Raw genomic sequence first — 16,387 nt, forward strand, 5'->3', positions numbered from 1 at the left:
ATTTATGACTTTTATGACACAATGAAGGCATTGTACTTTTCTTCTTTATCCTCCCCCTTCTTCAGAGGTAGAGAACGGTTGGTTAGCCAAATACCTTATTTAGTTAAAAGTATGGTTAATGACGTCTCAGAGATGTGAGGATTTGTTTAGTGGGTAGCTAAATAAACGAAATAAAACAGGAAGTGACGAAAAGCAGCATTCATGGATTTTCTCCCCAATTTGTTCAATTTTGCCAATTCATAGCCAATACCTAACTCACCCCCTACCACACAACAGCTACCAAAAGGGGAGATTGAAGGTTAACATGTACTTCCTCTTAAACACATAAAACCAGCCACCAGATCTTTTGTTTTAAACTGTTGCTCACGCACACACTCAGAGGAAAGCACTATATGCCTTCTTCCACATACATCATCTCACAGATGCCTGTGATTGGTTAGATACAGAGAAGAGAGTAATGCTATCTTTCTGAACCAATATTGCTCTCTTGGGCTTCTGGCCACAGATAGCTGTGGCATCGCAAGCATTTAAACTTGAAATCTCCAGTAGGGCAAACACCACTTGGGAGCTCATGGATTTTTATTAAAGAGAGAGACATGCAACTGGGAAAAAAAACATATCTGATTTTAATAACATAAAAGTACATTTTACCTTTTCAAGTTTCAAGAGTGAAATGTACCCTCCATCAAAACTACTCTTAAAATACAATTTAGTTAATAAGTTGCTATAAATAATAATAGAAGCCTAACATACAGTATTACTACCCTCTGGTGATGTATAGCAAATGTATAAAAAAAATATCACTGATTACTCCAGTTCTGAACAAATAAAACAGAATGCCTGCTTATCACCTAAGACAAGTTATGACATGACCTGATGAAGGTGGTGATGGTTATCTCTGCAAAAGGAAAACAAAGCAGAGATTACCATAATTTCCGGACTATAAGCCGCTACTTTTTTCACACGCTTTGTACACTGTGGCTTAAACAATGATGCGGCTAATTTATGGATTTTTCACGGGCTAACGAGCTTCATACCGCCAAAACATTTAGCCTCTTCACATCGGACCAATGAAATTACCGAACAGGTCACAGTGGACCAATGAAACTGTTCGAATTAAATCAAACGCACTCACACTAAATTCTTCAGATCAGTCATTTTGCGCTTCATGCATAAACCCTCATCATGGAAAACACACGAAGAAATGCATATGATGCAGCTTTCAAGTTAAAGGCGATCGATCTGGCTGTCGAAGAAGGAAATAGCATGCGAAGAGCAACTTTTGCTCAAGTCTGCCAGTGGATCCTAACAGTGTGGAGCAGTGTCAAAAAATCTACTATCACCAACGGGTTTCGAAAGGCTGGACTGCTGCGTGATGAAGAGGACAGTACAAGCTCAAGGGCAAATTTGCCTCGAGATGTAAGTGACATCAAGAGCGACAACGAAAGAGAGACTGAGGAAGTGTGTGACTAAGTACCGGTAATTCTGAGGCTGTTCAATTCTGAAGAAGATGACTTTAGTGGTTTTAGTGTGCAGGAGGAAGATGAAGATAGCAATCAATGACTTTTCCTGGTAGGCAACTGTATTTTTTTTTTTTTTTTAACCAGCCATGTTACAGGCACTGTTCGGGGCAAAAAAAGCATTTACGGTACGTATTTAATTAAAAGTTTAAAAAATCTTTCTGTGTAACATCTTTCTGTGTAAATATCTCATGTTACAACGTGGACACCTGCGGCGTATAGACAAGTGCGGCCTATATACGTACAATTTTTTTTTCTTTTTAAATTTAGTGGGTGCAGTTTATATTCAGGTGCGCTCAATAGTCCGAAAATTACGGTAAACAAGACAAAAGCTGACAAGGGCTTACAGTGGAGAGGTTATTAAGATAGACATGTTTACAGTCACAAAGAGATTGCTAACAATAAATTAAACAAAACATCAGCACCTATCATGAGAGAACAGAATCTGTAAGATATGTAAGAATGTAAATGTTACCATTCTGTGCACAACAGGAACTCTCTCCCTCTCACACAATCAGACATCTTCTCTCCTTCATAATCATCTTCTCTCATTTTTGAGAACACTGTAGGTTACAATTGTCATAGGGTCAGTTTGGAGTATGTCTGCATAATTAATGTATATTTAATTACACAATTAGCAGAACAAGAAAGCTATTAATGTACTGTCATGCTCATTCTGCAGTATGAAGTGATGCGATTTAGAGAAGTGGAAATCAGATAACATAGACAGAGAACAGGAGAGAGAAAGACAAAAAGCAAAATTACACCACTGGATCAGTAGGAAGACTCTATTTAAATTCATCAGATAAATAAAATATAATGGAGTTATATAAATCTTGAAAGAGGACAGGATGGAGAGGGAGGAGAAAATGTGATGGGGTATAACAGACAGGCAAACCAAGTGGGAAAGGGAGGGGAGGACAGTGCAATTACTTGGGTTATGAAAGATCAATTTGTACTAATTAAGTCTGTGCTGATGACTGAGAGAGCAAAGAGTGTTTTTAGCTGTAAGTAGCTGTGAGCTCTCTCTCTCTCGCTATCTCTCTCTCTCTCTCTCTCTCTCTCTCTCTCTCTATCTCTCTCTCTCTCTCTATCTCGTTCTCTTTTCTCTTTGGCATGGTCATTGATTACCTGTTGAGTCTGATAAGTTACAGCAGTTCTGATACGAAAGAAATTGTGAAATGGAATTAGGTACTGTAGAGTGAGCGATGTGTCAGACAGTGCCAGCTGATTTATTTACCACAGAGAATAAGTGAGTCCGCATGTTTGACCATATATCTGTGCACAGTCTTGGTTTACAAATAGTGACCGATGATAACTTAATGTGTCTTTTGAGATAATGATCAAAACCAGTAGTGCTACCCCTGCCTGTCACATATGTGTGTCTGTGTTTCCTGTTTAAACAAATGGAGAGAGCAGCCTACACCCAGATTAAGAGAATTACATTCAGAGAAACACACTGTTTTTCTCCAAGGACTTTCCTCTGTTGTGTATAGCATGTTTTTGAGCAGCTATGTACCCAATTTAGATAGAAAGAAAAAAAGTGAGTTTAATCCAGAGAATATAGAGGTGGCACGTTGAGAGAGTGAGAGAGTTCACAAGAAGGGGTCTGCAATGGCTGCTGTTACTAGGGGAAGAGAGAGAGAGTCGGAGCAGTAAGATATATCAAGGGCTTAAAGCATTATTATCCATCAGTGTCTTTGCCTTAGCCACTGGAAGAGGCAGTTTCCACAGCAACCATTCCAGAGCAGACAGAGAGAGAGAGAGAGAGAGAGAGAGAGAGAGAGGTGATGGAGGGAGAGGTGTGATGCTGTGGTACTGAATCACCTAAACAAAGGGCAGGCAGGTGGAATGTGAAAGACAAGACAGAAGAATATGTTAAAGTAGACCTGACAAATGAGCAGCCTTTGATCAAAATTATTTAAATTATATTGTGGTAAAGGAAAGGACGACAAGCAGTATACACTCACCATCCACTTTATTAGGAACACCTGTACACCTGCACATTCATGCACATTCATGTCCATATCAAACATCAAAATGGGGGAAAGTGTGATCTCTGTGAATTTGATTGTGGCATCATTGTTGGTACCAGATGGGCAGGTTTGGATATTTTATAAATGCTGATCTCCTGGGAGTTTCACAAACAACAGTCTCTAGTGTTTATACAGAATGGTGTGAAAAACAAAAACAGTGAGTGAGCAACAGTTGCGTGGATGGAAACTCCTTGTTGATAATAGAGGTCAGAGGAAAAAGGCCAGACTGGTTCGAGCTGCCAGGAAAGATATAGTAACTCAAATAATCACTCTTTACAACCATTACATTACAAAACAAAACAAACCTTGAGATGGATAGGCTACAACAGCAGAAGACCACATCAGATTCCACTCTTGTCAGCCAAGAACAAGAATCTGAGGCTATCATGGGCACACACCCAAACTGGATAGTTGAAGATTAAGAAAAAAAATCAACTGGTCTTTTTCCAGTCTTCAACTATCAACAGCTTCGATGAGTTTGTGCCCGTGATAGCCTTAGATTCTTGTTCTTGGCTGACAGAGGTGAAACATGATGTGGTCTTCTGCTGTTGTGGCCAACCATCTCAAGGTTTGATGTGTAGTGCATTCTTAGATGCATTTCTGTTCACCATGTTTAGAAAGAGTGCTTATTTGAGCTACTTTATACTTCCTGTCAGCTCAAGACAGTCTGGTCATTCTCCTCTGATCTCTCTCATCAATAAGGCATTTCAGCCTGCAGAGCCTCTGCACACAAGATGTTTTTTTCTCACCATTCTGTGTAAACTCTATATACTGCTTTGGGTGAAAAACCCAGGAGATTAGCAGTTTCTGAAATACTCAAACCAGGCCATCTGGCACCAACAACCATGCCATGGTTAAACTCACTGAGATCACATTTTCCCCCATTCTGATGTTTGATGTGAACATTAACTGAAGCTTTTCCCTGTATCTGCATGATTTTATGCATCGTCCTGCTGCCACATGATTGGCTGATTAGATAACTGCATAAATGAGCAGGTGTTCCTAATCAAGTGCATATGTACACTATATAGGCAAAAGTAAGGACATCTAACCAATCACACCCACATGTGCATTCATATGTCCCCCTTTGCTGTTATAACAGCCTCCACTCTTCAGAAAAGGCTTTCCACTAGATTTTGGAGCGTGGCTTTCGGGATTTTCCATTTAGCCACAAGAGCATTAGTGAGGTCAGGCACTGATGTTGGGCATGGAGGCTTGGCACACTGTCACCATTACAATTCCTCCCAAAGATGTTCAGTGGGATTGAGGTCAGGGCACTGTACAGGCCACTTGAGTTTTTCCACTCCAACCTTGGCAAACTATGTCTTTATGCAGTTCTTGCTTTCTTCACAGGGACACTGTCATACTGGAACAGGTTTGGGCTAGCCCCCTTACTTCCAATAAAGGGAAATGTTAAATCTGCAGCATACAAAGACATACCAACAGTATGAGGAAGGTCCTCATGTAACTGCAGTAGTCAGTTGTCCAAAGTTTTTTTTTTTTTTTTGCTATACAGTGTATTTTAAAAGAGTGACGAATAGAATGATTAGAAGAAAGTAAGATTGGAAAAAACAGTATAAAGAAATTAATGATTTCTTCATCAGTTAACAAGATACCTGCAAAAACAGGAAAGGAGAGATGCTGAGGGGAGCTAGGAAGGCAGAGAGAGAGAGGGGTGAGGTGGAAGAAAGGTGGATGGCCATGACCTTTTCCATTCTGGCAATTTAAAGTTCTGTAGGTGTGCCAACCTGTGCTGCCCTATGACTCAGATCATGATGCCATATGCCCACATATGGGCAAACAGACACAGTAATTCTCTTGTGCTTCAGAACCCTAGTGCAAGAGCCTGCTCTGAAATCCACCAGAATTATATTAACATCAGTTTATGAACACTATGCAAAGCATATTGTTTTTTTTTTTAAAGTGCAAAGATTCAGAACACAAAGGTATTTATACATATTATCGAGTTGTTTTTTACAACCGTCAACTAGAAATTTTAAATATTTTGTGTTCTAAACATCTATTTGAAATACATCTTTTGAAATCTCTTTCAAATACATCAAATTGAAATTTTAAATATTTTGTGTCTTAAGCATCTATTTCAAATACATTTATCAGAAACACACACACACACACACACACACACACACACACACACACGCACACAAATGGGTTTCTAGGCTGCATGTACACAAAGCCTGTCTGTGCCATCTGCTGTGTTTTATCAGGATTGCTAAAGCCAGACAGACCTAGGTGTGGCACATCCTCTCATATAGACATTCATACACAATGTATTGACTACATATTAGCCCCAATTAATAGTACATTATACATAACATGCTTGTCTTTAAACATATTTTATTTAAATGGATAAAATCTTAATGTGCATGTATTGTGCACTTTTTCAAATAAAGCTACACGCAATGCAAAAGGCATTAAACTAATAGCTTTCATGTTAAATCCTGTATCATAGGATTTATTATTAAATACTCCACAAAAAGCACACAAAAATGTCAAGATGTAGCATTTGGGTTTTTTTTTTTTTTCCTTATGGGTGTGGCCTAAAATCTTGTGGCCAGCTTTGGCAAAATTGCACACCTTCAGGAATGTAGAGTGAACATAGAAGGAGGATTACATTTCATTAGCTCTTCTACTAGACGATTGAGCCGCTCACAGTAATAATTTTTCATAGCAGTTATATTGCTTATTAAACCTATGTCAGTAATCTCAGGACATAGTGTCTCCTTGTGCTACATTAAACACAGGGCCAATTAAAGGGGGCTTTAGGGAGAATTTTTTGATTTCTTCTTTCCATATCCAAGCAGTGATATGGTTGTTATTCTAGCAGTGGCAAATGTGTCCCTTTTTTCTAACCTAACAGCAAATAAAGGGGAGAGATAATCACAAAAATACTAAATGAAATGGAAACAAAAAATGTGGACAAATGAGGTGTCTAAAGCACAGTCAGAGAGAAAAGGGGAGGGAAATTGGGTGCTTTTGTGCATAATTGCTGGTTAAGGGAATCAAGCAGCATCCTCAAGACCCATAATACCCCTCTTTCTCGCTTTTTTCTTTCTCTCTCTCTCTCTCTCTCTCTCTCTTTCAGACACACACACACAAGTACATGAATATAAATGGCAGACCTCAAACTATCGTGTTTCTCTTTGGATTTGAATATTATTAATTTTAAAAATGAGATAATATGCATCCTCTTTTTCTGTGTATTCATGTGGGATTTAGGAAAATAAAAGGCTAATGCACACTCCTGGACAGATGTTATTATTTTCACCATTGACAGCAGGTATTCAGTCAAGTTTTGCTTCTTGGTTTGGATAAAACCCTGGACACATATTCTTCTTGCCAATTTACTGAAATAACAGTGTGTTATTTTAATAACAGTGTGTTATTTTAATTAATTGTAGCACCGTTATACTGTATGTACAAAACCATATTTAAAAAATACTGATGTATAATATCAGTATATAGTTTGAAATATTGTGTATATATATTAACAGTATTTATGCAGACAGTAGATCTTTAATTTAATACAAAATTGCCAGAGCAAGTTGAATGTTTTTTTTTTCTTCAATGCGGAAGAAGAGTGTTTTATTTCTGCAGTGGAACATGAGAGGTGTTCTCCATCACTGTTGTACATTCTGCTGTAGTAAGCACATTCTGAAGAGCGAGACGCTAATAGGAGACATTTGAAAAAGAACAGCTCCTGCTTGCAGACACGGTCATTCACACACCACTGCACATATTCTCTCAAACACCACTGGTAGTACATGATAATCTTAAAACAGAAATAGAGTTAGGAAGAGAGAGAGCTCCTTTGGCTGTGTCAAAAAAGAAGTTTACAAAGTAGGTCACAGTTGTGTTGACTAATCTTGACTGGTATTTGTCGCTAGTGATAGGGTAGTGCATAAGTATATGAGTGAATCTGAAGGACAACAAAATCACTTATATATTAAAATGAAATCAGGTTCAAACAATAGAGATACAATGGTGTGTCAAGTCATTTTGGCACTCTACCCTAAGAATATTATGAATATAGCCTACTATGATATAATATCTGACAGCAGTCATGTCTAGCTACAGTCTTACCGACCCATGGCATTGCAGAGACCACATGATAGTCATATGTCAGTGTTTTTGAAAAGCTGTTTTCTCTTATCCATGCTACAACATGAAAATTGCATTTTCAGATTTAACCACTTTGTAGAGCAGAGGTGAAAAAAAGCACAGTTTTAGTGTGGGTGGAAATGTAAAAAAAAAAAAAAAAAAAAAAAAAAAAACACCTAAAAGCATTTAGAACAAAATTAATGTGTTAGTGTGGACAAGGTAGCTAAAGAGGGATTTTTCAGCTTGCATTTAATTAAAAAAAAATAAAAATAAACATTATACAATATAGCCTAAAGAAAGCAGAGATTATTTTCAGTAACCAGCATTTAGCCTAATGTTAATGTTGGCTACATCACCAACACTTGTTCATACTAGCTAAATTATCAAATGTTAGATAAGTACACTAAAATAAACCAACAGGTAATTTGGTTATTATTAGCTATAGCTAGCTACTTGTATTTTGTTTACTAACTGTACATAATTTAAATAATATAATTTATAACAGTTGTTTTATGATATAGAGTGATTTCCTTCCCTTCTTCTGACTTCAGACTTCAACAGTAATTTATAGCATGTGCACGCACACACACACACACACACACACACACACACACAGGGCAGCCCAGCATGGTGACTCATGTCAACCCACAGACAGCCTGTGCAGGATTAGAATTAACTAACCCAAATCGGGTGGCGCGCATACAGTACGCACGTACTCTTGCTGATGATGAAATTTTGCGCCATGCGAATTGTACGCTTTTCGTATTTTATGTCTAAAAAGTGAATCATACTTTCTGCTTCACCACAGGTACTTTGTGCATGCAGGTCGCACATGTGCATTTAATTCTTTTGCAGTATTTAGTTGCTCCACAAGGTAGTAACAGTGACCCAGGGCCGCTGATTCTCAAGGTAGTCGAAGAAAAATTAAATCAATGGAAGAGAAAGAATGTGTGCAGTTTAGAAAGTACCTGCATTTGTATAATTCTTGCCTTAAAGAATATAAGGATTTGTATATGGGCGCTAATCACGGCGAGAGATTGCCCAAGCATACGTGTTGTTGTGATTCTTCTTCGTTGTCGTCCTTCACACCAGAAGACCTGCTTTACTGCTCTTTAGCCTCCTTCACACTTGCCTGTGCACACATAACTACACAGTGACACTTACACACACATCCGTTCCTTCTCAAGAATTCTAAAGCCACATTTTATCTTAAAAAGAGGTTAAACTCAGTTGTGTCTGAAGATGTGTGTGTGTGCGTTACTCTTTGCCTTCCTGTCAGTGTGTGTTTACTTCTGTTAAAATGTCAGCCTTTCTTCTATAACCTTTCTGTCTTCCTGCTCTAATGGGTTGGACCTGATATGTAATCCTGTGCTGTTGGATCCTGGTACATTCTTCCTTGGCTGTCTAATACTGCATGTTTATCGGTGATTGTTGTAATACAAGACATTCTTTGAAATGTGTACAGAATGCCATGATACAAAATGCTGTATTCATGACATGACAGTAAATGTTTGTTTTATGTTTATTGATAGCCATGTAGGTTGGCTGAAGTGAATTGAAGTGTCTATAACATTAATAATATTTTTTCTGTCTCTCTGTTTGTGGTAGATAATGAGGGTGGCGAGGTGTCTCCTCCTGTAGGCGCTGGTGTGGACAGTAACAGTTGGCATTTTCGGTATGGTCCAGGCCCTGGCATGCCCCCTCAGCATTTGAAGCCAGGCGAGGTCCCACCTGAAGCCTTCATCATCCCTGGCTCTCCTGCCATCATTTCTATCAGACAGGGGCAGGATGGTGATGATAAGAGCGACTTCATCACTTTTGGCAAGAAAGAGGAGGCCAAGAAGAAGAAAAAGAAGAAGAAGGAAAAGGAAAAGAAAGACAAGAAGGAGAAAGGGAAAGATGATGATGACTAGAAATAAAACTCCTAAGTTTATATATAAGACAGAGATCTCAACGGGGGTCATGATAGAACTGATTAATAAGGTTATGGGTGAGGAATATTAGATCTTTTTTTGTGTGTACTTTCCTCGTTTTGAACTAAAACAAATATTTTATGTTGAGTCATGATGTCTGACTTAACATGAAGTCTTTAATTAAGATCTCCGATATTTCCATGTCTCGCGCTATCAAAATTGGCCTTACATAACTCAATTCACTTTGATATTATTGATTCGTTTTCCTCCATGCTCACAGTGCCTGACCACCCAATTTTCTCAAATGACAACAGTGAGAGAGAGAGACTGCTGTTGACACCTCTGTCTTATTTATCATTTGAGTTCAGTTTTTTGATCTCAGAAAGGAAGACAAAATCAGATTTAAGAAGGTTAAGAGCAGTACACCACGTCTGATTACCAAGAGACTTGTCAAAAAATAAAATTAAAAAAATAAAGAAGGCAAAAAGATGAACAAGTTTTGAGGAGAAAAGGATAAGCTTTGAGAGTGGTGATGAGGTGTGTGCTGGTGTGAGTATGGTGCCAACAGAGAGGTTGTGTGCCATGTTTAAAGTAAAACTGGTTTCCTATAAAGAGACAATGTTAAACTAATGCTTCTGCTTGCTCTGCTCTATGTCTGTGTCTACACTATGGAGACGTATCTCAAATCTATAACGAACATGTGGACACACTCACCTGACACCCAGCAGCAAAATAAAAAAGAAAGATAAAACAGTGGTGAATGGTAAGAAGCAAGCACATTATGTTTACCAGCACTCTCTCCCAGTCATTATAAGCGCATTATCTGAAAATCTAAAATTTAACACTCACGCACATGCTTGTACAGGGTCAAAGTTTAACACTCCACTAATGATAGCTCCCCTTTCATTGTGCCTGTTTTTGTTTTCAAAGATGCAGCTTTGCCACAAAAAGTCAAGTATGTGATTAAACACAGGGCAAAAATGGAGGAACTAAAGTCTGGCAAAAGCTGAAAACTGCAAAGCAACAGAGGCTGGGTGCATGTAGTGGTGACTGACCTACAGAAACAGTAAAGAATGATTACTGAATAAAGGAAAACTATGGGTAGTGTTGCTTAGATGGGTAGCTGATATAGTTGTACAATACATGTAAAAAGAAAAAAAAACAGTGTTAGTGCTAATGTACAAAACATACAACCATCTCCTGAAAACTTCAGTGATCTCAAGCGTATGCTTTGAATGTTTGGTATCGCTACCCTTGAGCTTGTTTTCTATTAAACCTTAAACTCTGACCTTTAACCCTATTTTTGTGCCTGCTTTCTCATCTAATATGAGGATGTGGTGTATGGATTTTGTCCTGTACAAAATACCCTTGCCTTTCTGCTTGGAAGGCAAAGACATGTTCAGCTAACTTAGATAACAAATTAGGCTGATTCTTGAGTGTTGTTTTAGCAAAAAAAAAAAAAAAAAATTTTTTAAGATCTGTTTTTATAAGCTTTAATTGATCTATATTGCATTTGTACAGTACATCTTTTGCTCTGTCTATGATTCTTTCTACCCTGGCTTCATGCTCTGTTTTGTTTTGAATGTTGAATAGGTCAGCTCTAGTCATTGTACTGCACCCAGTACACAGAACATCACTCCTCTCTGTGTGTCAGTGTGTGTCACCAGTGAACAGTAAAATGGCTGCTGGTCCTTGTATTTCACTGCTTGTATTTGTCAAGGGTAGAATGAAGAAAACAGAAAGGAGAGTCAAGGCACGGTCAGGGGGTGGGGTTTAACCAGAGCATGACATGATGTGAATTGTCCAAAGTACTGAATTGCCAGTTTTACCTATTTGAAATTCAGTTTTCCCTGTTGCTTTTGCATTGGAAATTGGACTGAGAAGGTTACTGAATAATTGCAGTACAATGTCTAGGAATAGACAGACTCCATCCCAGACTCCAGTCTTTGCACTGAAAGCTTCATGCTTCTGCTCCGTTGGATCCCACTCCCTGTTTGTTTACACTGTACAACCTCATGATTTATACTAATGTCGCAATGGCTCAGCTGTGACTGCTGCATGACCTAACCAGAAGGAAACTCTTACTATATAGATATATATGAATATAGATATAGATTGCTATAATTTTGTTATTTTTGTTTATGATTTGTACCCATTACATGCACAAGAGATTTGCGTATGTATTGTCTCTGCCAAGCCTTTGCATAATGATATTTTCCCATCCACTCAGAGTGTACATCTACCATGTTACTAAGCCTTCTACTTATTTGTAACTGCTTTACAGTGTGATGCCCTAAAGCTCCTGCTCAATCCTTACTGTTCTTATGGTTTTATTTTTGAGAAACTAAAGTGAAGAAAAAAAAACACATTTGTGTATGGCTTTGACATACTGATCTAACACTTTATTATTGTAACTAAATGACTATGTATGACAATATCTCTTTTCCTTCACGTTTCTCTTTGAAGGATAAAAAGCTTAATGAAAATGTCAAAAAAAAAAAAACTGATGTAAAATACAGTATATGTAGTGTATGCTTGTACCTAGTGAGCGTTCATACCATCATTATTTTTCAGTGTCTGGTAGTGGTCAGTAGGTGGTAAAGCACTGTCCAAATGGGCAAGGCTCATCTGTTGTATCTTTTGTACACCTGCTCATCAAACTGTGACAGTGAAGTAGTAAAATCCATTTCTCTCTTTCTCTTTTTTTTTTATTTCATTTTGATGAACAAGGTGGTACTGTGTTTTGTTTAATAAATCACCAAAAAATGAATAAACTTTTCTTTCCTAATAATGTGACAAATGTTCAACACCTCATTTCTTTCTGCGAAAAGACATATTTTAAAGATTCTTTCAGATCATCATGCAAAATATTGACCACAAACTGTACAGAAACCAGAGACACAAAAACAAAACCTTGACGAGATTTAATATACCTTCAGCTATTAACTAATCCTGTAACAGCTTACAATAAACCATGAACTTATATTTATTCTATTCTATTCAAGCTGTAATTATCTTATACAGTAATTAATTAGTAGTGTAATTTGACTATCATTTATTCTTATATAGGGTTTTATTATTTTTATATTGCATATCCTAATTACTAAATAAACCATCATCAGTGGTCACCTTATGATCCTAAAATCAGATACCCCCAAAGGTGACATAAACGTAAAAAAATGGAAAGGCAAATTTAAATTAAAATTTTCAAAGTCCCAATTGCAATTAATCTGAAACACAGACTTTGAATTTGGTGAAAATCTTAATTCAAAAGTATGTAACAATATCGTCATCTGGCAAACATGTCAATTTTAACCTTTAATTCTTGTTACAAAACTCAAATCTGTGTCAATCATTAAAACCACATACAGCTACAAGATATCACAAGATAATAAGTTGCATTTTTTGTTATTGTTGCTGTTCTACAGACCACATACTGTATATGAATTGAGTGTAGCAAACCCTACAGCATCATTAAGGAAAGACACTATAAGTAGAAACAACTATTTTGGTCATGTTTGGTTTTTTTTTGTTTGTTTGTTTTTTTGTTTGTTTTTTTGTTTTTAGAATTTTGGATAAATTGCATCTATAACATCTAAAAATATTAAAACTGAACAGAAATATGTTCATTTCACCATTTTTTGCCTGACTCATGACCACAGCATTACCTGAACCTTAGATAAACTTAAAAGGCTTATGCTCATCCCACTTGGCATAATCATGTCATGTTTACTGTAGATGCCTGAAAAAAAAAATCTTACTTTATTTGTCAAGTAATCAAAATAACTTCTAAACGAAATATTTTTTTTCTCTTAAAGTATTTCTCTTGAGAGTATTTTCAGAGTAAAAATAAGAAATAATCAGAAATAATATTATATATATCATATAATATTATATATAATATATTATTGGGAAATTAAAGTGAAAAACAATAAGAATCAAAACTGATAAATAAAAAATGTACAATGACCTGGTTGCATAAGTGTGCACATCCCTAAACAAATACTAAAGCACCTTTAGATTTTATCACAGCATTCAATCTTTTAGGGTAAGTGTCAATCAGTCTGGCATATCTTGACTTAGTAATATTTTGCCATTCTTCCTTGCAAAAGCCTTCTAACTCTGTGAAATTCATTATTCGCTCTACCACGATTAAAGCCCCAGTTGCAGCTGAAGATAAACAGCCCCAAAGTATGATGCTGCAAGCACCATGCTTCAACGTGGGGGTGGTGTTCTTTTGGTGATGTGCTGTGTTTTTGTGCCAAACATATCTTTTAGTATTATGGCCAAAACGTTAAACTTTGGCCTCATCAGACCAAAGGGAGATAGGATGTAGTTTTTATTTATTTTTTGGTAAAAAGGGCTTTCGCCTTGCCTCCGTATGCCATTGCCCAGAATCATCAAGAATTTGGGAGATTGTTGTCACTTGTAGGGAGCAACAAGCACTTGCCAGAAATTGCTGCAATTCTTTTAATGTTGCTGTAGGCCTCTTGGCAGCCTCCCTGACCAGTTTTCTACTAATCTGTCTTGCCATGTTTTCTCTACTTTACAGTGTTCCATGGTATACACAATGCTTTGGGAATTTTTTGTAACCCTCTCCTGATCTCCCTCCCACACTCTCACTTTCTCCCTCTCCCTCCCTCTCACAGTCTCGTGGTCTCCCTCTCCCGCTCTCTCACACTCTCCCTCAATCTCACACTCACGCGGTCTCCTTCTCCCGCTCTCTCACTCTCTCCCGCCCTCTCACTCTCTCAATCTGCCCCTCCCGCCCTCTCACACTCTCAATCTGCCCCTCCCGCCCTCTCACACTCTCAATCTGCCCCTCCCGCCCTCTCACACTCTCAATCTGCCCCTCCCGCCCTCTCACACTCTCAATCTGCCCCTCCCGCCCGCTCACACTCACGCGGTCTCCTTCTCCCGCTCTCTCACTCTCTCCCGCCCTCTCACACTCTCAATCTCCCCCTCCCGCCCTCTCACACTCTCAGTCTCCCCCTCCCGCCCTCTCACACTCTCAATCTCCCTCTCCCGCCCTCTCGCACTCTCCAGCTCCCGCCCTCTCACACTCTTGCAGTCTCCCTCTCCCGCCCTCTCGCACTCTCCCACTCCTGCCCTCTCGCACTCTCCCTCTCTCGCCCTCTCCCTCTCTCGCCATCTCCCTCTCCCGCACTCTCGCTCTCTCCTGCCCTCGCGGTCTCTCCCTCTCCCGCCCTCTCGCAATCTACCTCTCCCGCTCTCTCACAGTCTCATGGTCTCCTTCTCCCTCTCCCACCCTCTCAGTCACTCCCTCTCTCCTGCCCTCTGACACTCTCGCGGTCTCCGTGTCCTGCCCTCTCATGCGATTACATTTTTTATCAATGAGGTCCCATACCTGTTTTGTAAGCTCTTTGAGGCCCATTGCTTTTCCAGTTAGATGTTACCAAGAAGATGTCAGGAAAATCCCATAGGAACGACTTTATTTTGGGTTAATTAGTCACTTTAATTGATGGCAGGTGTATACTAATTAGTATTTAACATGAGTTTGAATGTGATAGGTTGATTCTGAACACTGCCACATTATAAAAGGGTGTGCATACTTATACAAGCTGGGTATTCAATGGGTATGGAAGTCAGCCCCCCCCCCCCCCCCCCCCCCCCCAACAAAAAACATTTCTGGGTGTTTCTCACTTGATCTTTATAAGTTGCAATTTCACAATAAAGGTGAAAAAGGTTCTGTGATGATTTAACTTAGTTTCATTTTTTTAATAGTGGTATGTAGACTTTTTATATCCACTGTAGCTTGCTTGAAATAGTTAATTAATTAGTCGTTAATTCAATAATTAATAAATTATACATAGCAATAACCATTAGGTCACAAAACAGAAGTTTACTGTATAAAACATCTGTGTAGGTTTTGGCAGCTTCTCTAGTTTCCTCCCACCACCCAAAAATATGCCAAAAGGTGGATTGGATAAGAGAAATTGTCCCTATGTTTGTATGAATGTGTGTGCATGGTGCCCTGTGATGGATTGGCATCCCATCCAAAGTGTATTTCTGTTCTAACACCCAGTGTTGCTTGGATAAGCTCAGGAGCCACCATGATCCTGACAATGATAAAGCAATTACTGACAAGTGCTTCAGGGAGAGAGAAATATAATATAATTTTATATTTGTATTACCATAATATGAATTAGCCATAATGGAACAAACATTACATTTTTGTATGATGTCACTGTGTTTTAGTGGCAATTATAGAAAAGGTATAAATGTGTTAAATAAGGGAATATCATAAATTCTGTAGTACCGTGGCCCTCAAAGACTGGAATGTCTGACACACTTGGTTTAATACATAAATATTCTCTTCAATATATTAACCATCATTCAGCAAAACATTTTGCATTTGCTACTTTGCTCTTGCACAAACACAGAAGCTGAAACTCAGTGCCAAACTGACAGACCACTCCCTTGTGCCTTTTATGCTTGAACATGACATGATTTCCCCAGCTGGTATGGCCAACTTAATGCATCTGCAAGCTATTTTTCCAGACACAGAGATTTCATTAATGGTAAATTTGTTTTAGCTTGCTTTCTATCTCTTTAATTACTGATCTCGTAATAGATTATCCTTATCTATCAAACCTTAGATCAGTTCTGGCATGCAGTCAGAGCAGCTCATTGCAGCAGCATGACGGGTATCTCTGAGACAGCTCCCACCCTTTCTGTCCTAATAAAGAGATCTGTGCTACTGTGTCCTTGTATAACTGTCTGGTCTCTTGTATCCAACATCCATGGGTTTATAAGCATGTGTAAGAGAGAGAAA

The 16,387-nt window shown here is 38.4% G+C and overlaps 1 protein-coding gene across 11 annotated transcripts in view; it reads left to right on the forward strand.

Moving 5' to 3' along the window:
- The window catches only part of LOC108275110 (protocadherin alpha-C2), a 77,507-nt gene extending 65,116 nt beyond the window's left edge, over positions 1–12,391 (forward strand). For all 11 annotated transcript variants that reach the window (XM_017485708.3, XM_017485704.3, XM_053685497.1 and 8 more), the window contains exon 4: positions 9,287–12,391. In XM_017485708.3, the coding sequence (XP_017341197.2) occupies positions 9,287–9,591 (305 nt within the window). In that variant the 3' untranslated portion in view covers positions 9,592–12,391. The remainder of the gene's footprint in view (positions 1–9,286) is intronic.
- Positions 12,392–16,387: the final 3,996 nt, after the last annotated feature.

The sequence above is a fragment of the Ictalurus punctatus genome, chromosome 14, assembly GCF_001660625.3.
Source record: "Ictalurus punctatus breed USDA103 chromosome 14, Coco_2.0, whole genome shotgun sequence".
In the NCBI taxonomy this organism is placed as follows: Eukaryota; Metazoa; Chordata; class Actinopteri; order Siluriformes; family Ictaluridae; genus Ictalurus; species Ictalurus punctatus.